General features: G+C 40.5%; 1 protein-coding gene across 1 annotated transcript in view; it reads right to left on the bottom strand.

The window, feature by feature from the left end:
• GABRR3 (gamma-aminobutyric acid type A receptor subunit rho3) overlaps nt 1-26,737 on the bottom strand; it is a 79,630-nt gene that overhangs the window by 13,065 nt on the left and 39,828 nt on the right. The window contains exons 8-13 of the mRNA XM_081572566.1: nt 24,886-25,004; nt 17,267-17,334; nt 14,967-15,190; nt 10,968-11,050; nt 9,770-9,910; nt 4,714-4,866 (exon numbers count right to left, since the gene is read on the bottom strand). Coding sequence (XP_081428692.1) covers nt 4,714-4,866; nt 9,770-9,910; nt 10,968-11,050; nt 14,967-15,190; nt 17,267-17,334; nt 24,886-25,004 — 788 coding nt within the window. The remainder of the gene's footprint in view (nt 1-4,713; nt 4,867-9,769; nt 9,911-10,967; nt 11,051-14,966; nt 15,191-17,266; nt 17,335-24,885; nt 25,005-26,737) is intronic.

The raw sequence follows: 26,737 nt of genomic DNA, 5'->3' as shown, positions 1-26,737 counted from the left end.
TTTCAAATTGATGACTGTTGAGTCAATAAAAGGGGATTGGATCATTTATATTTGCCAGATAGCAATAAACTAGCAGTCATTTTCTTTATAAGGGTGCTTAGCCCAACTAACTAATGGTTAGTTTATTTATTTCGAAACCAGCATTCTAGATTTTCCTGTTTAAAAGAAGCAAATGAGGAGGGCGGGGAGTGGGGAAAAGGGAGTAAAGGATGAGAAAACTGATGTATAAATTCCTAAAGCAATAGAATTTAGAGTGAGGAGTATTACAGCTACATTAAACACACTTATTATGTCTTGAGCCGCCCCTTAGAAATACATTAATCTTGACAAATTGTATTCCTTCTAAGCCCATTAAAGTTAACACTGCAATAAAGGAGTTTTGAATTATATGAAGTGAGCATTCAGTCAAAGAAAGGGCCTGTGTTGGAATTAGAGAATTATCTTCCCACCTACTGAAATCGCTATGCATAGATAGGAAAACATTGAGACAATATTTAGTCTGGCCCCTGGGACTCAACTTCCCTGAGCCGTGCAGTTTCTCCCCTTTTATTAATTCTTAAGGTCACATATGAGATCCTAGGAGCCCTTCAGTCAGGGGAGGACTGTTTATCTATTTTTATTTCTCATTGGCTATATTTTGCCATACATGATGAGGCAAATGTCAGGGGTGTGGGGCACCATGCCAGGAAAGGATGGTGTTTCCTGAACTGGCAGAAGACTAAAGAGGTGTAACTGACAGACAGCTCAGATCAGACTTCAGGTGCCTCTGGGGGATGGGCGGACAGTGAGAGAGAAAGCTATGGAAGAACTTCAGCATGATCTCAGCTTCTGAATGGATTAAATGGGATGCAGTGCAAAGACCATTGGATTAGGAGTCAGAGGGGGAACTAGAGAAAGGAAGGAAGCTTTGGTTGAATGCTTTGGCCATTGTAGCCCTGAGCTATGCAGTTTACATACATCGATCTTTGTGAGGGCAGGAGGGCCTGCAGATGACACTTAGAACTACTAGGTCAGTTCACCCCCTCAGTAGCTGTGTTGTAGGGAGCTCTTTTGAAAGGAAAGATGTCTACATTCATCTTTAAATGAGTAAAAACATTTTCCCTGTGGGCCAAGGCAGAAAGAAAATCTTAAGTGATATAAGGGAGAGGAAGGTAGGCTGGATATCCCAATACTCCTCTTTAGACAGAAAGTACCAACCATTATCTCACAGATGTGGTGCCGGAGTCCCCTGCATAGATGTTCTAGTTACTTCTATAATGGTAAAGTGAATAGCTTCTAAGTATTATTTTTCCAGGTATATGGCATATCCTCCATTGTGCATTTTTCTTTATGAATGAATACATGTCTGAAAGTTTTAGTTGCCTTCCTCTGCCAGGAAATATCGTCTATTTCCTGACAAATGACCCCATTACTTCATACATTGTATATGGAGGGGATACCCAACAGGAATGCAGAGGGGCCCAACAGGAATGATGGAGGCAAGCAAGGAAGGAAGAGGATGAGAGAGGGGAGAAGAGAACCCTTCATGACAGTAAAATCATCCTTGAACAACTTTGTAAGAGTTCTTCACTCTTTCTCCACGTAAAATTGAATGGAATCATAGACTAGTATTTTAATCCAATACATAGTCTGAATTATGATTGCTATTATCTCTAGTAATAGAATTGCCTAATCACAATTGATACTATGTGCTGTTCTGCCTCTATTGTTCTTTATCTGAAATGTGACAGACGTGGAAGCGTTTTAACCAGCAAATGATTCATCCTCAGTCAGAAAATGAACCCAAATGCAGAAGAGTCTTAATGAGAAATCAATCATCATTGTTTTCAGTTAGTAACTAAAATACAGCTATTAAAAACATGGTGGGCGAAACACTGGCAGTCTGACAACTATATATTAAGCACAAAATACGTGCAGGGCACTGTGCTAGTCACCATCCTTGAAGAACTCATATTCTAATAGAGAAGACAAGATGAGCTACCAACCCACCCCACAGCTGAACATGAAATAGATGAAGTAGGTTCCTTAGGATAGATACACAGTGCTCTGTGGTTCAAAGATGAGAGAGACCATACCTGCCTGAAACTATCAGTAAAGGCTTCTGGCTTGTTTAGAAGTGGCTAAATTTGCCAGAGAAAGACAGGTAGCAAGGGCATTCTAGGTAGAGTGGGAGTCAGAACAAATGTCCAGAGGTGAGATAAGCAGATAGGCATGAGGGCCTGTTTGAGAACAATGAATATTCAAATTGATTGAAGCTTATTAGGGTAAGTCTGGTGGCTCAGACAGTACAGAATCTGCCTTCAGTGCAGGAGACCCAGGTTTGATCCTGGGTTTTGGGTTGGGAAGATCCCCTGGAGAAGGAAATGGCAACTCACTCCAGTATTCTTGCCTGGAGGATTCCATGGACAGAGGAGCCCAGTGGGCTACAGTCCATGGGATTGCAAAGAGTCAGACACAACTGAGCTACTTTCACTATTAGGGCAAGTATTTTGGGGCAGGGGTATGGCTGAAAATTTGGCAAATAAAAACACAGAATACTCAGTTATAGCTGAATTTCAGATAAACAATGAATAATGTTTCAATATCAGTGTGTTTCATGCAATATTTCAGATGTTCCTATACTAAAACATTATTTGGTGCTTAACTAAAATACAAATTTAACCCAGTGTCCTGTATTTTATCTGACAAGCCTCTGGGGACACCTTGAATGCCAAGTTGAGTGTATTTACTCCAATCACATTTGAGATTGAGAGTATGATGATCACATTTGTGTCATAGAGGTATCACTCTGGTGGTAGGGTTGAACTTGAGCAAGAAGAAAAGGAGGTGAGATTAGCAATTACAAGGCTTCTGCAAGCCCAAACTCCATCTTTGTACAAATTAGTAAGAGGTATCCCTTCCTCTGGAGGATGTCACTCCAAATCATGTGCCAAGGAGCTTGGGCTGGATCTCTGCTCCCCACTAGGTACACCTATAAGTTAGAAGTTTGGGAGTAACAGATACACACTACTATAAATAAAAGAGATAACAACAAAGACCTACTGCATAGCACAGAGTATTTAATATCCTGCAATAACCTATAATTGAAAGGAATCTAAATCACTTTGCTGTATACCTGAAACTAACACAACACGGTAAATCAACTATACTTCAATAAACAAATAAATTAATTAAAAAAAAAAAAAAACAGAGGGCAAAGTATCTTTCAACGAACCTGAGAGTGGGAGGAAACAAAAGCCTGAGAACATAGTAGTGTTCTAGAAATGTTTGTTCTCTCTATTAAAATGAAGGAGGGACACTTCTGATTTGTATATTATTTTATATAAATCTGCCTAGCAATTTCCTAACTCTGTAGACACAAGAAGCACAGGATTTCAGTGTTGCCCATTCAGTCTAACCTGCCTGAGAGCCAGCTTTTATTGCTGTCATTTTCATGATATAAGAGCTAAGCAGTCAGCTTCAGGGATCCCATTGAAACTCATGTCCATAAACCTTTAGAGACTGAATGCCTTTCTCATTCTGTCTCAAGGGCTGGAAATGGGCCTTTAGTCTCCTCTTTGGGTCTATACTGCCCCACTGCTGTCTGAGGTCAGGACCAGGCTGGTCTGATATAAAGGAACAGCCACAATAATTTAGTTACTCATTCAGATGGTCTTTTCCCCGTTGAAGACATTCAAGACTCAAATGCTTGTGAACTGAAACTTTTAGTAGGGGAAAGAGGTGAACAAATCATCAATATTAATGACAATTTATGTCTTTAAAATATCTTTAGAAGTATGCATATAATTTGTCAACATTAACCTAGAAATCACTCCTTCTGGAATGAATTGTGTGGTAATTATGATGACTGTGAACCACTCATAACAATCTTCTCCCTAAATAGAGCGTTATGGGTGAAAGAACAAAATCAGCCAAAATGAGAGAGGTCTGCCCCAAACCAGCCAAGAATGCAGGTGGGATTGACTCCTGGGTTCTCATTAAGTAACATGTTGTCTAAGTATTTATCTTGGCAACTCTACTTTGTAAGGACTCAATCAAAACCGCTAAGTGGGTCTGAAGTGGTTTCATAAATCTCTGTGTGTGCCAGTGGCATGTGACGTCTCTAGACAGAGTGACAATCACACCTGTTAATGAGGCTGGCAATGTTTCCCCATTTGAAGTCTCTGAAGTCCCATGACACCTAAAATTCTGCTGCAATTGATTCTGATTTTAGTATTTATTAACAGGCTATGCCCTAATTTTTTTTTAACTAGCGCTTATGTTTTCAAATTCAAGCATTCAGCTCTCCAAGAGGTAATTTATTAAGGTACCAATAGTAGACTGTGAATTCATTTGAATTGAAAACTTCTGCAATGTAAGGGTTTGTGAGGCAAAGTGGGCAAGAGATAGGGAGGTTTTCCTGAAAGGCAGAAAAGAGCCATTTGTGGAGTGAGGCTGTCTATGCTTCATAACTTCACTCTCTCTCCTCCCTATCCTCCACCTTGGGTCAGTTGGTGCAGTCTTCATACTGAATGTCTTGGTTTCCGAGGAAAGAGTCCAGCTACAATTTAAATGCCCTTATGGCTGTCAAGCCAAATACTGTAACCTGAGTGCACAACATAACTATCCTTACTAACCCATCACCCTCTTTCCCTCTCCACATATCACCAATTCATTCACCCTCCTCAACATTTCTCCCACATTAACATTTCACAAAGGTACAGAAAGACTCACCCAAGGAAACTCTTGCGGGGACAGCTCTCCGGTCGATCCAAAATGAAACCCAGGAAAGCATTACCATCAACATAGCTGGGAAATAGGTTTGCAGGACAAAGAAGAAAACATGCCTCCTTAGCACAAAGTTGATGAAAAGCCTATTATACCAACCTATGAGGAAAAGCCAAAGTTTTTGTCAGAACAGGCTTTTTTTGTGTGTGTGTGGAAATGCCATACTTAATGATAACAACCTGCTTCTTTAGGCTCCAAGCTCTTAGGTAACATGGAACTTAACACACCCTTGTTTACCCAGTACTGGGATAGGACCTGGGACTCCAATGTTGGTTGAACTAACTGAATTGCAATAGGTTTAATTATCTGACTGAAAGATTCTCCTTTAAATTTCATATCTGCTGTTCAGGGATGAATGGTTATTATATTCTGTGGGATGGCCTTTAAAGACCTTTCTCCAAAATGTATTGTGTTTGCAGTGTTTTTGCAGGTGAAAAAGTCTTCAATATATGGCTAATGACTGATGCAAGAGCCAATAAACCATTTATGAGCTATAACAAATGAAATGAAACATTTCATCTGGAGGAAAAGATTCACAGCAGCTCCTCTGTCATTGGATTCCAAGTTAGGACCCAGATAGCTAGGGATTCAAAGAGGGGCTGGGGAAGGGAGTATCTGTAAACTATTTTTATTATTTCAAAGTTTCAAGGGTACCATTAATTTCTCTATACTAATCTGTTGAAAAGTAGCCAAATGGTGATTCTTTGCCTCTTGTTGGAATTATATAAACTCATGTCGGTATTAGTTTGTACTGATCAAAGCACCAATTGTGATCATGTCAATACGCATAGTTTGTTCAGTTTCCCATTTCACATTGGCTGCAAGGAACCATGTTTAGAAGGTTAGAGCATGCTTTTGGACCATCTATAGGACTTCTCTGATGCCATTTCCTGATAACTTACATGTTAGATTCTGTATGGTAACTTATGCTTATTTTACATTTTTCTTTCTCACATTTCTCTTTCGTATCATCTTGCTTTATTTTACAACTGATGCCAATCTTATTAAATTTTTTCTAAAGTAAGCAATGAATAATGAAAAAAATGAAAATATTCATTTTATAAATAAGTGGTAAGATTAATTTTTCTATATAAATGCAGTTTACTGTGATCCAAATTATTCAGGTCATAGGGACTATAGGTTAAAAATAATAAAATTAAATTATAGGTGTTGCAAAGTTGGAGAACTCTTCTACTTCCTCAGTAGTAATTTCTGAACCCAAGATGGCAAACTTACTAGACAGATCAGGTAAACATTTAGGCACTTAGCCTAAAACATACACCTACTCAATCTGCACTGAATTTGCAGACTGTATGCCTAGTATTCTATTCTTAATTAACTGCTGGTTACCCTTCTTTTTCCTACTTGTTTTAGTTTCTCTCACTATCAGCTGATATGCTTCAGGAACACTAAACAATTTCATTACTAAAGGTAATAAAAGATACCTGATATAGTGTACTCTAAGGTCAAAATATGCCTTTTTTTAAGCTACTCATTGTCTTGTATTACTCATGTTACAGCCCACTTTATTATAGTCTGCAGTTGAGAATTTTGATTATGGCTATAGAGTGGAATAATAGCATCTCTGATGTTATAGCTTCATATAATTATTGTGAGATTATAAGGGATAAGGAAAAGCTGGCAAGTACTTCATAAAGACATACGCATATGTTTTTAAGTTCTGAAATGTATTTAGGTAACGAGATCTTTTTTTAACTCATAATTTTCTGAATAATTTTTTTTTGGCAAACAAGCAGGAGACATGTTGCTCTGTCTTGCATTTTTTCTGGAAAGGGGAGCCGAGGGATAGTTCTGTTGTTGAAGACGTAGCTGGGAAGAGCTCCCTTTACCCACCGGGAAAGGTAGTGCTGCTCAGGAAAGGGGTGGAGCTCTCATTTTGGGAGTGGAATAAATAGAGTAGGACTCTATTTTTGATATTTGACTACTGATCGCTCTCTAGCTCCACTTCTCCTTCTGCTCCACACCTGGGAAAGCTAGGAAGAAAGCCAGATGTTCTCTCTTTACTGATGGGAAGATTAAACCATGAAGACATGGTCCCATGCAAGGAGCCCTCACTTGAGTCCCACTTTCTAAGCACCACAGAACCCCAAGTCAGAGGCCCCTTCCTGTTCTCTCAAGACATTTTCAGACATGCTTTGAAGCCTGCTCTGCTGTCTCTAGAAAACCTCATTATGTAAGTAATAAATCTCTTTATACCCTTTCAGCATCTGTGTGCCATCACCAGTTTTGACATCTGAACCAAATTTTGGGTGGAAGTGTCCACCCACCTCCATCTGGTTGCCACATGGTAGAAAGAAAGGAAGCTTAAGAAAGAGAGAGAAGGGCTGGAGAACTGGCAGCAGGAAAATGGAAGAGGCGGGCAGTAACTGGGCAGTTAGTCCAAGACAATGTTCAAGAAGATTTTTATGTCCAAAGACTGTCACCTTCAATGGCCTGTTGATGCTAAGGCTTCTGTGTTGAAAGGCTAAAGATGATGACATTGATAAAAATGGTGAAAATGATAGCTACTAGCTAGTATTTTTTGAGTATGGCAGACAGAATCCTAAGTTATTGAAATGTGTTGTTATGAATCCTCACAAGTCTACTAGGTAGAAAGCATTATGAAACCAACTTAAAGATGAGGAAATTAAGGCTGAGAGAGATTAAGCAACTTGTCTAAGATTACATTTCTGATAAGTGGTAGAGCCAGAATTGGAACTCATGCAGTCTCTCTCTAGAGCGTGTACTTCTAGCCACTACGTTATGCTGCAATAAAGAATAACTGTTCAATGCATCCCCCAAGGGCAGCAGTCATTTCTTTTTCCTTCTAAATTAACAGAGCATGATTCTGAGGGACATTGAGATGCATGAGGGGACAGAGGTCCTCATCAATTTGTTAATATTGACAAGCATTGGTGAAGGCAATGCCAAGGGGAATAAGTGAGGACCTGATGGTTCAACTACCAAATGGAAGCTAAGGTTTTATGATTGTAACTATATTTCTGACTCTTGTAACTGAGCCAGAATTGTAGTTTTTTCTGTATAGCTGATTTAGGAGTGGTGGTTATGGTGGTTGTTTTAATGATAGGAATGAAGGCAAAATATAAAATATTTTTATGAAACTAATATGTTTAATTTGAGAAAAACACTTGAATTTGGCTCTCAGGTGACCTTGTTTGGTAATTCATGGATAATGTGAGGAAGAACTACTACCTACTTGTGAACTAAAATAAATTTCTAAATGCTGATCCTTTTGAAACCTAAGAAATGCTTGAATGAACTCATATCATTAATAAATTGATATTTGAGCACAACTTTCAAAATGCTTTATTCTTTTCTTTTAAAAAAAGTAATGTTAGGAGTCCATTTTGGGCTCCCAGGTGGTGCTGGTGGTAAAGAATCTGCCTACAACACAGGAGATACAGGAGACTTGGGTTCGATCCTGAGTTGGGAAGATCCCCTGGAGAAGAAAATGGTAACCCTCTCCAGTATTTTGCCTGAAAAGTCCTATGGACAGAGGAGCCTGGCAGGCTACAGTCCACGGGGTCACAAAAGAGTCACATATGACTTAGTGACTGAGCACACACACATACAGGGGCCCATTTTAATCTTTCTCATTATAAAGTATGTCTGTGTAACAACAAAAAATACAGAAGTATTGAAATAAAATTGAAAATTTCCCCAATATCTGTACTTCTCATAGGCATATAAAGTGCAAGAATCACTTTACTGATCAAGTCATTCAGTTGCTATTTATTGAGCATCTATCATGCCCTAGGCATGTTTGAGGTGCTGGGTGAGAGACAGTGAACAAGGCAGACAGATAGATTCCTGCACTCTTTCTAGTCAGGCACTCAGACAAGGAAGCAGTCAGAGATGTATTTCAGGAAGTGGTTAGTGCTGTGAAGACAAATACACAAGAGGAATGGTGAGGAGGGAGGTTTATTGTACATAGGGTGGCTAGGAAAGCACTCTTTGAGGAGATGATATTTGAATAAAGTTCTGAGCAAAATGGGGAAGCTGGTCATGAAAAAATCAGGGAAAACACGCCAGGCAAAGAAAGGTGAAAGCAGAACTCCTGCAGGTGGATGAGGTGAGTGTGTCTGAAGACAAGCAAGAAGTGGGGAGACCAGGCAGCGGTGGTTGGTGAGGTCAGAGCCTTAGGCAGAGAGAGATCATGTAGGGCCTTGTGGGCCATGATGAGAAGCTTAAATTCTGCTGTAAGTTTGGTGGAAAAACACCACAGGGTTTTAACAGGAAAGAATTGTGCTCTTTATGTTTTCAAAAGAACACTCTGTCTGCTATATGAAGAGTAGACTGCAGGGGCCTAGCGGAAGCAAGACATCTAGTTAAAGGTGTTTACATGATAAAGACAGAAATGTGTACAGATGGTCTCTGACCTAGGATGCTTTGACTTATTTTGACTTTGTGGTGGTACAAAAGTGATGCACATTCAGTAGAAACTGTACTTCCAGTTTTGAATTCTGATCTTTTCCCATGCTAGCCATATGTTCTTGCAATGCTGGGCAGCGGCAGCAAGCCAGCTCTTGGTCAGCACCATGATCTTGAGGGAAAACAACTGACATACTTACAATCGTTCTGTACCCAGGCAACCATTCTGTTTTTTCAGTTTCAGTACAGTGTTCAATTGCATTACAGGAGCTAGTCAACACTTTAAGATAGGATTTGCATTAGATGATTTGCCCAACCATAGACTAATGTAAGTGTTCTGAGCCTGTTTAAGGTTGGCTACGCTACTTTATGATGTTCAGGAGGTTAGGTGTATTAAACGTACTTCAACTCAGGATGGGTTTACTGGGAGGTACCCCATCGTCAGCTGAAGAAGACCTGTATTGCAAAGATAGAGATGGCTGCTGGGAAAAGAAGGATGATATTATTGGTCAAACTGGCGGCTTGTTTGGACTCAGGACTAGCCACATATGCTTTGCAGACAGCAGATGCTCAATAAATGCTCATGACTTGTCCACATAAAATACTGCACCTGTGCTGCTATAGAAAGCAAATCCACTGGATGCACTGAACTCCTCAATGAAAAACTGAGACAGGGAAATATGCTCATCAGTGTTTAGGGATTTGTCTCCATGTTTCCAGTACAGCATTAGATCCTCCTCATTGTAGGCATCTAAGACAAGAAAATAACATCCCTTCAATTAGAATGAGCTCCTGTAAGTTCCATGAGGTCCATGAGGGTGTTTTATAAAGTTCTGTATCCCCAGGGTCTGGTCCAATGTCATGGTTCTGAAATATATGTTTGCCAAAAGACTGATAATACCCATATCGTGAAAAAAAAAAAAAAAAACACCTCCCAAAATTAGACCCTGATTACTGACAGAGTGTGGTTGGGTTTTCTCATCCCCACATGATGCTGTAAAAACTCTCCAAACAGCTGCTCCCCTGTCTGTGTGCACTGTGATGTCATGGCACCGCCGCTCACTCACAGGCCTGATGCCAAGGCTTTAGGCCTCAAACTTTGGTTTTGTGACCCTCTTGGATGAAATTGCAAAGTGAGCTGGGCTTGTAGAAAATTTTCTTGTAAGATCAAACAGTTTGATAGAGCGTTTCCAATGGATTTGGGGAGAATTGTCTCTGTAGGAGACATCCATTGAGATTCCCAGCACTTCACCTGCATCATGAAAAATTGCAGTCAGCTTTTAATAAGTCATGTCAAAAATGGCTGGGGGGTGGGGTGGGTGGGCATGGATCTAAGTAACTGACAGGGCTCTGGCTCAGATGCCCCTTGACAGGGCTTTGACTGGGTGATCTAAATCTAGAGCTGGGTTTTTCTGGGGAAACGAGGTATACTTAATGGAAGGTTGGGATTCATATGAGAACATAAATGGCAGAGTTTTCTAAATTTGCCACTCTATGTTAATAACATTAGCAAGAATACACCTTTTTAGGGAGCTGTTCCTTTAAAATCATTGTGGAAACTGCAGAATATGTAGTTACCAAAGCATTTTTTTCTTGACTCTTTTATCTTCTCATCTGCAAGACAATTTGCCATCATCATTCTTACCAAAAAGACCAGCCAACTAACCAATCGATAAGCTTTTTTGGATAAACATATTTAACTTATATCAAAATATTCACATGCTTGTTAAGAGTCTATTTATTTACTGCAAGTATGTGATGGTGTGTTCAGACCACAGGTACTCACTCCATCGGGAGGTTACACTTACAGCTTTCCAGTTCAAGGGAACAATTTTGAGTGTCAAGAGGAAACCTGCTGAAATCCATAAAGCACATTGCTGAAACAGTTATCCTATAGGAAGAATAAGAAAAAGAAAACTGCAGGTCATTTCACCACACAGTCAAATAAGTAATGTAGCTTAAAGCTATCTGACACTCTGCCTGTTTTGTGCACCTTTCAAGAATAATGCTAAACAGGTGTTACTGTCTTCTATCCAAGTAACTCATAAGGAAGCAAACCCAGGAAAGTGGGTGATTGCTAAGACCCAGAGTTAATGAGTGAATTCCTGCTGTAAGAATTGCATCTGATCTCACCATTTCCTGGTCAGCTTCCTCTATATTTTCTGGCTCGGATGTCTTCAGAAAAACACTCTTCAAAGCGAGAAGACTTTAAATAGACTTAAATATTTTCTGCTTTTTGGAAGATTCAAACTTAAATAGTCTCCAGTAATAAAGAGCTGGAATGGTGGTAATAAAAACCTATGAGTAAAGGTTTCCTTCACAAAGCAAGTTTACCTGAGGAAATTGTCTTTGCAGGAGTGAGGGGAAAGCCTGCAGCATTTTCAGTTATAGGTCTATGTGCACAATGCATAATTCAGGTGCTATTAAGTCAAAGGGCTTACATACTGATGAGGGCTGTTCTTCACATTTTATATCCTCCTAGCTTTTCCTGGCTTCAGGCAGAGGCTGCTGAACTGTGGTACCCACAAAAGCAGATCAGAGGTTCATAAAAGGCCCCTGAGCAGGTCTGCAAAAAACAAAGGCAACAGCTGCTCCTACCCACGGCACCCCTCAGTTAATCAGAGGGGGAAAACCATTTTATCTGCTGTGCATTGACTTCTACTGTCAATAATCATGCAGGAAAATGCCAAGCCAGGGAGGGGTCTGGATAACCTCACGACACAAAACATACTCATTTTGGCATCTTCCTGGTACTTTAAAAAAGGACTTCTGAAGTCTTTCAGTCTCCTTCCTTCAGAGTACACATAAATAAACTAACAGCCAAGGAGATTAGGTAGACAATGTTAAGGAAAAAATTATTCATGACACTTGTTTAAAAAATGGTAAGGTAGACTCTATTTAGGAGAGCTACTATAATTTTTTTTTTTTTTAATTGGGAAGAGAGATTGGGATCAACTCCAAACACAACAACTGGGAATTTATAGCAAAGGAACAAGGAGGCTGGGATGGGGGGAGTGCAAGTCAGTGGATGGAAAATTACTAAGAGGAAACATAAGGGGAACCTGGCTAAATGGACCTAACAGAATTCTTGCTGAAGGAGGGCCAGGGTGGTCAGATGTCAGCTGGGGGCTGGAGAGGTAGATGAGGAACCTTATCCGATATGGAGGGTGATCAGATATTGAGGAGGGGGGACTCTGGCTAAACTGACTATGCAGAAACAGAAACGGAAGCTCAAAATCGGGGTCAAAGTGAGAAGACGGTTCAGAGGACACTGAGTAGAATTTGGGCAAGGAGACACTCTTTGTCAGTAGATGGTGTCAGAACCAAGCCTGAAACCAGGTGACCTGGCTCTGGGCTTGGACTGGCTCTGCTGTCAGCTGAAATAGCTGTGCAGACAATTCTGAGTCCTTCTGTGTTTGGAGATCTCCAGACCAACTTCAGGTTCGATGTTTCAGTAGAAGGACTTATAGAACTCATCAAAGCTGTTATACTAACAGCTAATCATTTATTGCAATGAAAGGATACCAGTTAAAATCAGCAAAGAAATTAAGATGCACAGGGCAGGTTCCAGGAAAAACCAGGAGCAAGTTTACAGTTGTCCTGCTCTAGTGGACAGGGCCATATGGGTAGCACTTACTTCTCCTAGCAATGACATATGACCACATGCATGGAGTATTGCCAATCAGGGAAGCTACATGAGCCTAGGGGTTCAAAGAATTAATTGAGGGCTGGTCACATAGCCACGGCTGATCTTGGTCTTTAGCCCCTTCAGAGGTCAAGTTGATACCATGTGGCTCAAGGTCTTTGGGTAAACAAAGACACACTTATCAGGCAGGATATTCCAAGGGCTTGTAGGTTATTTCCCAGGAGCCAGGCAAGAGCCAAATCTTTCTTTGGAATGTGCAGGGTAAGGACAATTCACTGAGCTACTTCTCCAGTGGATATCCCCTCATCAAAAAAATTAATTTAAAACAGTTGATTCCTTGGCCAGATGCTGTTGTTCAGCTGCTGATTCCTACTAAGGCTTGATTCCAGTACTTGTTAACAGTCCTAGGTTACCTCTGATGTAAAAGTTCTTAAGGAAAGTGGTACTTTCCTCTCATTTCATTTTTTAAAAAACACTGATAGCTTTTTTATAAAATGTCCAGCAACAGAATCTTTGTACTAGAGCAAGCAAGGTGTTTTCAGTGAATAAAAAGAACATATTTTCATTGTAAACAATTACCATAAACTTGGCGGTTTAAAACAACAGAAATTTATTCTCTCACAGTTCTGGAGGCCTGAAGTCTGAAATGAGTATCACTGGGCTGAAACCGAGGTGTCAGAAAGACCCTGCCTCCTGCTGAAGCTCTAGGGTGAAATTCATCCTTTGCTTCTTACAGCTCCCGGAAATCACCAGCATTCCTGGGCTGGTGGTTGCGTCACTCCAGTCTCTGTCTTCACCATCACACTGCTTCCTACTCTTCCACGTGTGTCAAATCCTCCCTCTGCCTTTCTCTTACAAGGACCCTGATGATTGCATTTAGTCCAACCCAGATGACCCAGAATAATTTCCTTGTCTCAAGACCCTTTATTTAATCACATCTGTGTAGTTTCCCCCTACCCCCCAATAAAGTAACCTTCCTAGGTTCCAGAGATTAGGACATGGATATCCTCTGGAGAACTAACTTCTTTTTCAGTTTACTACTGAATCTTTCTGGGATTTCTAAGACATTTGAAAAAATGAATTTCTTGGATTTACCAAACATTTTTAAGATTACCTATGGTAAGTCAGTCAGTAAGCACTGGACTCATTAGGCTAAAAAAATAAATGTTATAGTAAAGATGGAGGGATATTATAGCATAGTGTCTGAACAAATATTTTATTTATTTTTTTGATATCCAACAGAATACAGAACTCCTATTTATCATTTGGATAGGTCCATTAGCACAGATCAAATATTTTAAATTAAAATTTTGTTTTTCATTTTCAACAATTTTTAAATGAAGAAATTAGGGGTAACGTGCATGATGACTATATCTTCACGTGAAGAGTGAAGGACATACTTAACAAAATTATTTAGTTAATCCAAGATTCCAAGACTGTTTGGTGGGGTGCAGGGTGGGGTGGCATTGGTGAGGAGGAAAAGCAGTTTTGGGTACCTATATAAAACTGTGGGTTAGACTCTTAAGGATATCCATAATTTAGCTCCATTTTGTCCAACCTTATTTCCTATCATTCTCCAATATATGCCCAGAGTGGGTACAGTTAGATTAGGAAATCATTCTTTAAAACCCAGAAGTTAGGGGCTTCCCTGGTGGTCCAGTGGTTAAGAATCCACCTTGCAATGCAAGGGACACTGGCTCGATCTCTGGTGCAGGAAGAGTCCACATGTCTTAGAGCAACTAAGCCTGTGTGCCACAACTACTGAGCCCACGCGCTGCAACTTCTGAAGCCCACATGCCTAGAACCTGTGCTCTGCAACAAGAGAAGCCACCGCAATGAGAAGCTTGCATACCACAGTGAAAAGCAGTCCTGCTCTCCACCACTAGAGAAAGCCCGCATGCGGTAACGAAGACCCATCACAGCCAATAAATAAATACGTAAATCTTAAAAAGAATAAACAAAATGCTAATTATAAAAAGTCATTAAGGAAACAAAACCTGGGAGTTAGACTCAGGAAAGAAGTCACATCTTCTGCTTGTGTCTGAAGCTCCAGCATTACTAAACACAGCAATGTTGGGAGTTCAGCCTGCAGTGAGTCCCCCTAGTGTTGGTGTAGATGGTATGGTGCAAGGGAGCCCAAGGCAGGAGCAGCCCTCCTCACCTGGCACTGAAGAGGACGTTTCCATCAGGGTGGACACGCAGCATGATGTTCTCCACAGTTGTGTCATGGATGAAGGATCTCTTAGAATGGACAAAGAAGATATCGGGCACCCAAATCTTTTCGATTAATCTATGATCAAAAGTCATACTTTTGTTGGTCTTGCTGGGAAAGGCAAGCCTTTCATCTTTCCAGTAATGCCTGAGATAAAAAGTCATTGTAAAGTCCTAGGCAGGGAGAAAAAGAGACAAGTCAAGGCCAGCAGAAATATGATTCAGGATGACCAGTCAGTACTATCAGTCTCCATTGGTTTCCGTAGGTGTTAACGACTTGTGCCTGAATGGCTTATATTATATCTTCAGGTAGATTCAGAATGAAGCTACTGAGCTTCCGTCACAGAGCCTCTCCTCACCTGGACTCTGGTGAATGCTGAGAGTTTCTGAAAACCATCAAGTATTCAAGTTGCTGAAGGGAAACAGGTTATAAGTGGGACGCATTTCTACCTGAGCACTCTGGTAAATCACCTAAGATGATCTCAGAAGAGAGGGACCTGAAACTTCATGGTCTGGTATTTTATTTTGATGTTTTCTGGTATTTTAATTTGCTTTTTCTCTCACTGTAAATAAATATTCACTTTTATGATTGATTTTATACCCATATATTTCTACTGTTTTTGTTAAAGCAGTCTTCCCCAAGTTGGATAAACTACAGTCCTATAAGAACCTGAACACAACATTCATTGGAGTTTTTTAGCATTTTAATGGAAAGCATGTTGTCAGAGGGGCTTCCCTGGTGGCTCAGTGGTAAAGAATCCTCCTGCAGTGCAGGAGATGTGGGTCAATCCCTGGATCGATAAGATACCCTGGAAAAGGGAATGGTACCCCATTCCAGTATTTGTGCCTGGAGAATCCCATGGACAGAGGAGCCTGGTGGGCTATAGTCCCTGGGGTTGCAGAAGAGTCAGACACAACTGAAACATTAAACAACAGCAATGTTGACAGAGGTCCTGAGAAAGAGACGGTGATCTTCAGCTTGAGACACAGAACAAATACCAGGAAATGGTGGTGCTGGAATTGTAGTGTGCCAAATATCACTTGTGCATTTGTTAATATGGCACATCACCCAGAAGCTAGTTCTCAGAGATTCTGATCCAGTATGACTCAGAATTTTAAATTGTTTATATGCATTCCAATTGTAAGGAGGCAAGGATGAGGGGGAAAAGCTATATTAACATTATTTTAGCAGAAAAAAATTTGCTTAATCAATTACTTGAGTTTAGTTTGGCTCTCAGGTATGAGTATTTTGTTTGTTTGAATAGAAATTCTCCTATTCACCTAAGTTATAGGATATAGGTAATGACAATGTGTTTCACATTTCCCAACTGCTTACTTCTTACTATCATTTATTTGTCAACAACACTCAAATTCTTCTTGAAATAACACATATAATAGAACTTCAACATTTATTACACTAGCAAAGGACAAATCTCAGCAAACCACAAACAAGTCATCAAGTAATGATGAACTCATTTGTTTTTCTTAGGATCAGAATAGAGGTACATTGTATTATTGCTCTGGGTTAATCTGGGAGCACCAGCCATGTGTAATTTTGAATTAGGGTAAGAGTGAATGAATACAATGGTTCATTCATTACCATAACACCACTCCACAGGGAATCCTGTGGGTTACTGCATGGATTGCTTTAATAAGCATATATTTGTGTTTAGATGCTCAGTCTGATCTGAAGGGTACCGGGCAAACACTGAGCCCATGAAGTCAAATGGCAGACCCTGGCACATGTCAGTGATGCATCAGCGTCACCACTACTCGTCACTATTGTGGGGAGCAGGCTGAACCGCCCGCTGGGAGGAGAGCAAGACAAAACTAACGAGATTGAAAGTGATTTCAGAGTGAAATAAAGAAGGGTGGGAACATGATAAATGAGAAGCAAAGTAAGCCAACACTGGGGATCAAGTGATCATTTTTTCAAATTGGGCATGGAGAATGCAGGCCAGTTTTTGCTGATACTGAGTACCAAGGTTCAAGTCACATAGCTAAGTATATCCTGTCCTTTGGGACACTGTAAAGCCAATAGAAGAAAAGGAGAAGAGGAAGAAAGGAATGAGAATTATAATCTGGGGCAGAGATGATAGTTAGAAAAGAATAAAGCAATTTCAATTTTATTAGGCAAAGCAGGAAAAATAAATAACATGCATAATTAAGATGATTTAGTAAAACATCAGTGATTTTGACACTACTGAGAATCTATCCTTTCAGAAAAAAGCATCTCACGGAGAAACTTACCATGTCAACCTCTGAAATGCTGTCAATACTTTCAACCTGGACATCTATACCCACTGGCACTGGAGACCCTTCAGAAAGAAGAATGAGAATATAGTGAGGAATCAGGATTATTTTTGGAAACATTTAAAGTGGAGAGAGATCAATGCTGCAAATGAATTACTTTTTAAGTTTTAATGATAAATTTCTCAATTATCTATTGATATGTTATTACATATTCAGGGAGCAGACTAGCATGAAGTTCATGATTTTGGCAAATGTGGGAGCCTTTCCTCTCTTGCCTAAAAATCAGTCTCTTTCACGTGGGCAGCGCATGACAGGCTAGAGGGACCCACTGACAACAGTGCTACCCAGGGATGCTGCACATTCAGAAATGTCCCTTCCCAGATAAACATAAACCATAACTTGCATTTGGGGTGAAGCAGACATCCTTAGAAATGTGAATGCTGAGAGTATTCTGAAAATCAGAATGGGAGCAACTTCAGACAGGCAAGTTCTATATTTGTGTGCAGTTGGGTCTCACAGAATCAGGCTCATGTGCCCAGAGAACAAACTGAGACCAAGATAATTCCTTGTTACACTCTACAGAGGGTTTCATCTGTTCCTGTGTGAGGGGATGCTGATGCTAATAACTTCATTATTTAGTACTGTGTATGAAATTTGATGCATATATGTGTGTGTGCTCAGTCATGTCTGACTCTTCGCAACTCCATGGACTGTAGCCTGCCAGGCTCCTCCGTCCATAGGATTTTCCAGGCAAGAATACTGGAGTGAGTTGCCATTTCCTCCTCCAGTGGATCTTCCTGACCAAGGGATCAAACCCACGTCTCCAGTGTCTCCTGCACTGGCAGTGATTCTTTACCACTAGCACAACCTGGAAAGCCCTGATGTATATATATGTTCAAATAATTTGTATATTTATACGTAGACTCTTCATATGCTTTCTTTCAACGGTGACCAATTCTCAAACTTTATAGCCCTTAATTAAAAAATGCTTTCAACTATTGTTGGAAAAAAACAGAAATCTTGCCTAGATGGATCCTAAGTGGTTATTTCAGACAAGATTATGGTATTTAGAAGGGACAGGCCAGAAAGACTTCATTCCTTATTGTCTGGATATGCTACATGCGACATATATGTGCACATAATTTAATAAAGCACCAAATTATTGTGTTTTAAATGTACTGTGCGTGTGTATGCTTAGTCACTCAGTCATGTCTGACTCTTTGGGAACCCATGGGACTGTAGCCTGCCAGGCCCTTCTGTCCATGGGATTATCCAGACAAGAATACTGGAGTGGGTAGCCATTCCCTTCTCCAGGGGATCTTCCCAACCCAGGGATTGAACTGGGGTCTCCTGCATTGCAGATGGATTCTCTTACCATCTGAGCCACCAAGGAAACCCCAATATAATACATTATAAAACAAGACATGCGTCACCAGTTCCTGTGCACCATCTATGCCTACCCACCCCCTCATTAATTGGCTGACATTACCTTCACTTTATCTACAAAGATTCCCTCTTTTATAAATCTAAACCCTTGATATCAATCCTTACTTACAAGGATTTCAACTAGCCAGGCACTGGGCCTATCACTAGAATATATTTCTTTCAGGTTGTAGGAATACCTTACTTGCCTCCCAACTGCTAACTACTTCCTGCCATATTGGACCAATTACCTCCAATAGTATTAATAATGACAATTCTATTAAAATGTTGTTTAGTGATAATTATGATTAAGCATTAACTTGGGAGCAGCTCAGTATTATTCCTTTATCAGGTTTAGGTCTGATGCTTTTGTTTTGTTTTGCCTTTTTTCTTTAATTGATGTGTCTGTGCATAGTCAGTCACTTCAGTCATGTCCAACTCTTTGCATCCTTGTGAAATGTAGCCCTCCAGGCTCCTCTGTCCATGGAATTCTCCAGGCAAGAATACTGGAGTGGGTTGCCATGTCTTCCTTCAGGGGATCTTCCCAACCCAGGGATCGAACCCACATCTCCTGTATTGCAGATGAATTCTTTACCACTGAGTCACTGGGGAAGCCCTCTTGTAGAGCTATCAAAATATATACTTCATGCAAAGATCTCATCCCTGGCCCTGTCTGGCCTTCCAGGATGAGTAATTCCTCCCACTAATTCCAAGACTCCAAAGGACTGAAGAGATGGGAGAGGGCTTGGAGAGGGAACAGAACATCCTGGAGAAAATTCTGGCATTAGAGTCCCAACCAGAGCTTGAATCCAGCTCCACAGCTCACATGAGAACCAGGGTCAGTAAAATCTCTAAGCTTACGGTCCTCAACTATCAGATCCAGTAGTAGTCTCACCAAGGAGACTTATTTAAAGACTAGAAATAATACAGTTGATAAACGTAGTGGATACTCAATAAATAGCATAGAATATATGTTATTGTTACTGTAATTCAGCAGATTTACAGAGGATGACATGGTTGGATGGCATCACTACTCGACGGACATGAGTTTGAGCAAGCTCCAGGGGTTGGTGATGGGCAGGGAAGCCTGGTGTGCTGCAGTCCATGGGGTTGCAAAGAGTCGGACACGACTGAGTGACAGAACTGAACTGAATTCAGCAAAAATGTGAATCTATTCCTCAGACTACAGACCACAATTTCCAGTCTTACATTCAAACATTGAGACAATCAGTCCATTCTTCACTAAAGAATGATCCAGTGCTTCTCATACAGTGTTTATTTTATGACAAAGTGTGAGCACAACTTGGATTCAGGATGTTTAAGACTTGTAAGTAGGACCCAGTTACTGATGAGTATCTCTGCAAGGCAGGGCAGTCTTCTAACATCACCATACAAGGACATTCGTGCCACCACTGGACAAGCACTGGGCCCTCAGGGTTGTTTGAAGGCTGGACTGACAGCGGGGTAATAACATAGCTTGTCCATTAGAAATGGGTTCCTAAATACGTCTTAGATTTCTTCTTTCCTCCCTCCCATTTATTCTATTTTTGTCAGGATGAGCTCTTTCATCTCAAAGGAAAGTGTTTGTCCTCAGATGCTATCTGACCTCATTTTTGTCTCCTTTGCATTTGATGCCCAAGTGCATCTTCTCTTGGGTCCAGGACTTTAAACTCTGCTCTGACATTCTGAGGACGGAGTGGAGGTTGAGGGAGAGTAAAGGCAAGATGCAAAATCATAGAATTTGGGAGCTTCTTAAAAGCTCCAAAGATCATTCTTTTTTGCAAAATAGGAGCTGAGTCCCAGAGAGAAGGTGGTAATAAAGCAAAAAGGTTAAAAACTATGAAATTTGTAGCCATATAAACCTGAGTTTAACCTTCTGTAATCCTTAACTCCTCTAAGCCCCAGTTTGTTCATCTGTAAAATAGGGGATATATGTATATGGTCTGTGCCTAATGGGGTTGCCGTGAAACTAAAAAAAAATGCATATCAAGTCCTTAGCCTAACCTAACATTAAATATCTTAACCACCTTATTCAGTATATAGTAATGTGTGATACATAGAGCATGAATAATACCAGTTTCATAAATGCTCTTATTAATTCTCTATATAAAGCATTTGGAATATAGTAAAAATTAAATAACTATTAGGTATTACAATTAGGTGTTGATTTCCCAGAATCACTAACTAGGTAGTAGCATAGACATTTATACTGCCTTATATATTATACTATATTATACATATAAAAATCATTAATCTTTTATGCATACTGGAAAAGGGGAGCTAAATACAAGTTATTCATCTTATTTGGGTAGTACATTTAAAATACTTGATGTATTATCTCAAGTTATCATTACAGCCACTTTGTTAGTTAGCTAGGTAGAACCAATTTAGCTCCATTTGACATATGAGGGAACTCATGCTCGGCAAGGTTGAAGAACTTGCCTGAAAGCTAGAGCTGGTTAATGCAGGAATACAGCCAGTTCCCCCTGGCTCCCAATCTGGTCCTCCTGTTTGACAAGCAAAGACTACACAAGTGGCTTTTACAAGTTCAGCTTTTGTTTTTAACTCAGTAGCCAGTATCTAGATGCTGAATTGATTTCACTTTAAAGAAACAAAGAAATCATCATCTATAAAGCTAAAACAAAAAAAGCCCTTAGTTATGGGAGATGTAAAGGGTAGGGAAAGCATAAATAAAGAAAATGAGCTGCAATTTATAAACCAAGTTAAACAAAAGGCTCCCTTAAATTTATATCCTCCTGTTTCCACATAATGAGTCAATTAATCTTCTAATGCTTTATAAAAGCAAAAAACACTGCAGTAGCAGCTGGTTTTAATGTTAAAGCTAATTAGGAAGACATTAAGGCAAGAGAAGTGCTGAAGTTACATTTAGCTCAAGAGGAAAGAAGAATGTGTGTGTGTTGTGTTATGGACAAGTATAAAGAAAGAGAAGATAAATTTAAGCCTGTCTTTTATATCCTGAAGTCTCATTTTCCCAGGAAAGCGGGCTTGAGAGAACAGAGAATGGGTCACTGGTATAAAAAGCTGTTCTGACCAAGACAAGAGAAGGTTAAGGACTATATTTCACAGAGCTACCAGACTGACACTTCTGACTGAATTTATGGATTATTTCTGCCTGAACTGACTGAATACACAAACCACTTGGATATCATTTAGCCCCAGTCCATGACTGTCAGAAAAATTTCTTAATCATGGGATGATTTGCCACCTGCCACTAAGTAGTACATTTCCATTGCATTTTTAATGACCCCTACAAAGTAGCCTCAGGAAAAAAAATTGTTAAAAATTCTTAACACGTATCCCTAACAGATCAAGAGAAGTGGAAATTTAAGATCAATTTTATGTTTTTCTGGGGGTTGGGGGTGATACAGAGGAGGGAGAAAGAAGGCATAAATGTTTTAAGATAAAAGCTTTGGGTCGGCTGGCTCTTGGTAATTTATGACGGCGCTTCTCAAATTGTAAAGTGTAGTCGAATCACCAGGGGATCTTGTTAAAATGCAGATTTTTATTTAGAAAGCCTGGGGTGGGGCCTGATCTTCTGCATTTCTAACTAATTCCCAAGAGACTCTGCAGCTGGTCCTTGGAACACTTTGAGTTACAAAGTGTAGAGTGCTTGTTTCAAGGTCCAAATTCAAGGGCAGCAATTTTTCTCTTAATCTCTTTGGCTTTCAGTGGTCTAAAATAAACCCATAAAACCCTTTCCTCTAGGATAGGAATTCATTTAATTGACGAATCTAACCTAAAGGAATTAGGGCAGCTTTTTGAATTCCTGTAGAAGGGAATATATCATTTGGGGCTGCTAATCACTACTCCAGAGAGGCCAGTTCCAAGCTATTCCTGTGCGTCTGGAGCCCCCTAATGGCTCCTAGTACCCACAGCAGGTCAAGTTTAAATTCAAAAAAAATTTCCCCAGGTAAATTGTGGGAGGGGAAAGATTTTAGAGACTCTTTAGAATCGTCGAGACCACATTGCCAGTCCAGGTTTGATGCACCAGACAGGGTGCTCGGGGCTGGTGCACTGGGATGACCCAGAGGGGTGGGATGGGGAGGGAGGTGGGAGGGGGGTCCAGGATGGGGAACACATGTACACCTGTGGAGGATTCATGTCAATGTATGGCAAAACCACTACAATATTGTAAAGTAGTTAGCCTCCAATTAAAATAAATAAATTTATATATATATATATATATAAAAGAATCGTCGAGATCAAGGTCCAGAATACCTGCCTAACAGTTGCAGAGTATATTATCCAAACCTTGGGCAAATTTTGTTGGGGGAAATAAACGGTCTATTGGGAATGGCAGTTAAGAGTACATCTTCAGGAGAATTGTGGTAAGGATGACACATCTGAGTAGTGATTAAAAAAAAAAGAAATTAAAAAAATAGATCTATAGGTAGTAAAAAAAAAAAAAAGCATACATCTTTAAACCTGACTGATTTTGAGGCTTCTAAAAATCTTAAATTAGGTTCAATAAATGTGAGAAATGCTCCTGAAAAACAAAATATTATACTCACCATGAATTAATCTGATGCTAATAATCTAATTCAGTAGTTATCGAATGTGATTCTCAGACCAGCAGAATCAACATCAGCAAGAAATGTATAAGACATGAGAATTGGTGACCCCACTCAAATCTACTGAATCAAAACCTCTGTGGGTGAGGCCCAGTGATCTGGGTGCTAAGGAGCCCCCAGGCGACTCTGATGCCTGCTGAAACTTGCATCATCAACCTAATAAAGGGCTTCCCTGGTGGCTCAGACAGTAAAGAATCTGCCCACAAAGTGGGAGACCTGGGTTTGATCCCTGGGTTGAGAAGATCCCCTGGAGGAAGGCATGGCAACCCACTTGAGTATTCTTCCTTGGATGGACAGAGGAGCCTGGCAGGCCACAGTCCATGGGGTCGCAAAGAGTCGGACATGACTGAGCAATTAAGCACACACACACAACCTAATAAAATCAAAACCAGACCCTTAGAATTGCAACCCAATGGATTCCAGAAAATTAAAGGACAAAAACCAAACAATCCTTAACGTAAGAGTTACTTGATGTACTTTTAAATTTTACCAGTTAACATATTAGTTTTCTGTGGTCCCTCCCTGTGTGTTGTGCTTCCCTTTGTCATAACCACAATATGATGAGTATCGAGGTCTTCCCACCCACACCAAGTACTTGAAGTGTTAATTATCAAAAAGTGGTACCTATTCTACTGCTGGGGGATCCTGGTTCCTCACCCCCACACTCACTTCTCTTACCTCCACTTCTCTAGCATGAAAAGTTATCAGTTCAGGAAACTGTGGGCGTGGGAGACCTTAGGTCAGGAGCAGGAGAGTCAGGATGGATTTAGCACGAAGGTGGAGAGTACAGCTTCACTGGGTGATTTTACCACACCCTGTGTATCTCTGAAAAGCTTGGTACCCCCTGGGATGCAACTATATGCACACGAAACAATCTGACAGGAGGAAAAGCTTTTTTCCAAGCAATGTATCCTCCTACTGTGGTTTGCTTCTGTTCTCCTTACCAGTCATTGCATCTTGGTTCTACCATATTACTTTTTTCATGGCCTTCGGAACGTTTCTTAATTTCTCTAAGCCCTAATTTCCACATTGTAATATTAGGGTCATAACACCTACTTCATAGGGTCATTGCAAGCGTGGAATGAGACAGTACATTAAAGGGCTTAGTACAGTGCCTGGCACTCCAACATTTCAAACAATTTTTATTGCTAGGTGCAATTAAAAAACCTCAGCAGAGGTGGTTCACCAGGAGCCATGGCATTTGGCAGACTAGTTCTTCAACAAAAGTCAGGCATTCCAGCTCATAAGCATGTTTCACAAGATTTTATGAATACCATCATATAACTCTATAGAATTTAATTAAAACAATATATTGCTGTATGGGCAAGATATATACATTCACTATTTTCGAACACGTATTATTTATTGAACACACTTTTTATGATAATGTATATAGTAAACAATGGGTCATTTTGGTTAATTTAAACTGCATAAATTATCAATTGCTCTTATTCAAGAGAAGATCATTGTAAAAGGTTTTTGTCTCTTTTTCTTTTTTAAACTGATGGTGTTGTGTTTTGGTCTTAATGGCTTCCAATTTTCAACTCAGTTTTGACAATGCAGTGGATTATAACACAGGAGTTTTGTAAAGATAGTGCTCACCTCCAAATCCAGGTCTCATTGCAAAATCATGGTCTTCTATGTGGAGGATTTGCTTATATTTCAGGGGCCACACTTTGGTACTGTCTTCTTTCCTCATTCTAGTTTCTTGTTTGCTGTACCTCCAAGGGAGAAAAATGCTTTTGAGATACATGTGCTTCTGGATATTTTGATTTAGTTTAGCTTTCTGTGCTTAACATGGTATGCTCCAAAATATACACATAAAGCTCATTTTCTCAGTTCATATTACATACAGACAAAGATCAACCAACATTTACTCTTTCTTTCACAAGGGTGGGGCAGGTAAGGTAAAGTCCCTTGAATGACACACTTGAGTGTGGATGTGGTCCTGTCAATGTGGTTTTTAGTAGGAAAACCTGGTCACTAGCACCTGGGTGGAGATGATCAACATTCAGACCCATGGACCCCAACCCAGATCAACTAAACCAGAACCAGAGGACACAGGGCCTAGGAATCTGCCTTCAACATGGTACCTAAGTGATTCTTGGAGTCACAGAAGTTGAACTACCTCTTGCATTAAGATAGTGTTAAGAAAAAGCAAAACAAAAGACCTGAAAACTTTAAACTGATGAAAACAGTGTTTTACAAAATGTGCAAAAAATATAGGTGCTGATTGGGATTCGAGGAAGAATCTCTGTAGTAGATTCTGGAACTGAGGGAGGGCTATGGGCATGGAGAGGAATCCCAGGAGAAAATGGATGATCTGACAGTTGACTGGACCTAAGATTGGTCCAGTGGTGAAGCAGGTGCACTTCCTAGGGCAAAGGCAAAGTGGGTGGCCTTTCCGGTGTGCATGGAGACCTGATCTGGGAGTGAAGCCCGTGGCTCCCTGGGGCTCTGAACTCAGGCAAGTTGCTGGGTCTCCCTGACTCATTTCCTGTGCTGTGACACATACTTCCCAGACATGTTCTAAGTGTGGGGGCAGACTGTCTGTGGCAGCACAGTCCCTCTGTAAGTGACATGGAGCCGGCTTCTTGTCCCAGGTGCCTGAGACCTTGCTCAGTCCTTCTTCCAGAAGAACATTCCTGGGCTCCCCTGGTGTCTCAGTGGTAAAGAGTCCGCCTGCCAACACAGGAGACACAGATTCCATCCCTGGTCCGGGAAGATCCCACATGCCATGGAGCAACGAAGCCCATGCACCACAACTATTGCACCTGTGCTCTGCTGCTGCTGCTGCTGCTGCTAAGTCGCTTCAGTCGTGTCCGACTCTGTGCGACCCCATGGACTGTAGCCTACCAGGCTCCTCCATCCATGGGATTTTCCAGGCAAGAGTACTGGAGTGGGGTGCACCTGTGCTCTAGAGCGTGGCAACTGCAACAAGAGCAGCCACCAAAATGACAAGCCTGCAGTTGGAGAGTATTCCTGGCTTGCTGCAATTAGAGAGAGCCCACACAGCAACGAAGACCCAGCACAGCCATAAATAAATAAATAAATTTTTTTTTAAAAAAAGAACATTCCTGTCACCATGACTGTCATTGTCAGCAGTGGCATTAACACAAGACGCTGAGGGCTCTACTAGGCAAGTTCTAGTTAACTCTTTCTTGATTGGCTTTTGCACTGATACATGTCTTCTTCAGGAAATACACATCAATTTTTAATGTAATACTTGTGGACACAATTTCTTAATTCAATACTTTGATGGTGAGAATTTCACATCCTGAAGCAGCTGGTTTAAGAAATATGCCCAGGTTTATGGGCACTGGAGAGCACCCAGTATGATCTTTAAGTACAGAAGTTTCTGGCTGAAACCCTCAGAGATTTATGTATGTATTTTTGCAATAGATAGAAACAGGGAAGTTGGAAGAACAAATCTGATTTTGAGTAGAAGACAAAT

Source organism: Giraffa tippelskirchi, chromosome 2 (genome assembly GCF_054371585.1).
Source record: "Giraffa tippelskirchi isolate mGirTip1 chromosome 2, T2T-mGirTip1v1.2.pri, whole genome shotgun sequence".
Lineage (NCBI taxonomy): Eukaryota > Metazoa > Chordata > Mammalia > Artiodactyla > Giraffidae > Giraffa > Giraffa tippelskirchi.
This window is presented reverse-complemented; position numbering and strand designations above follow the sequence as displayed.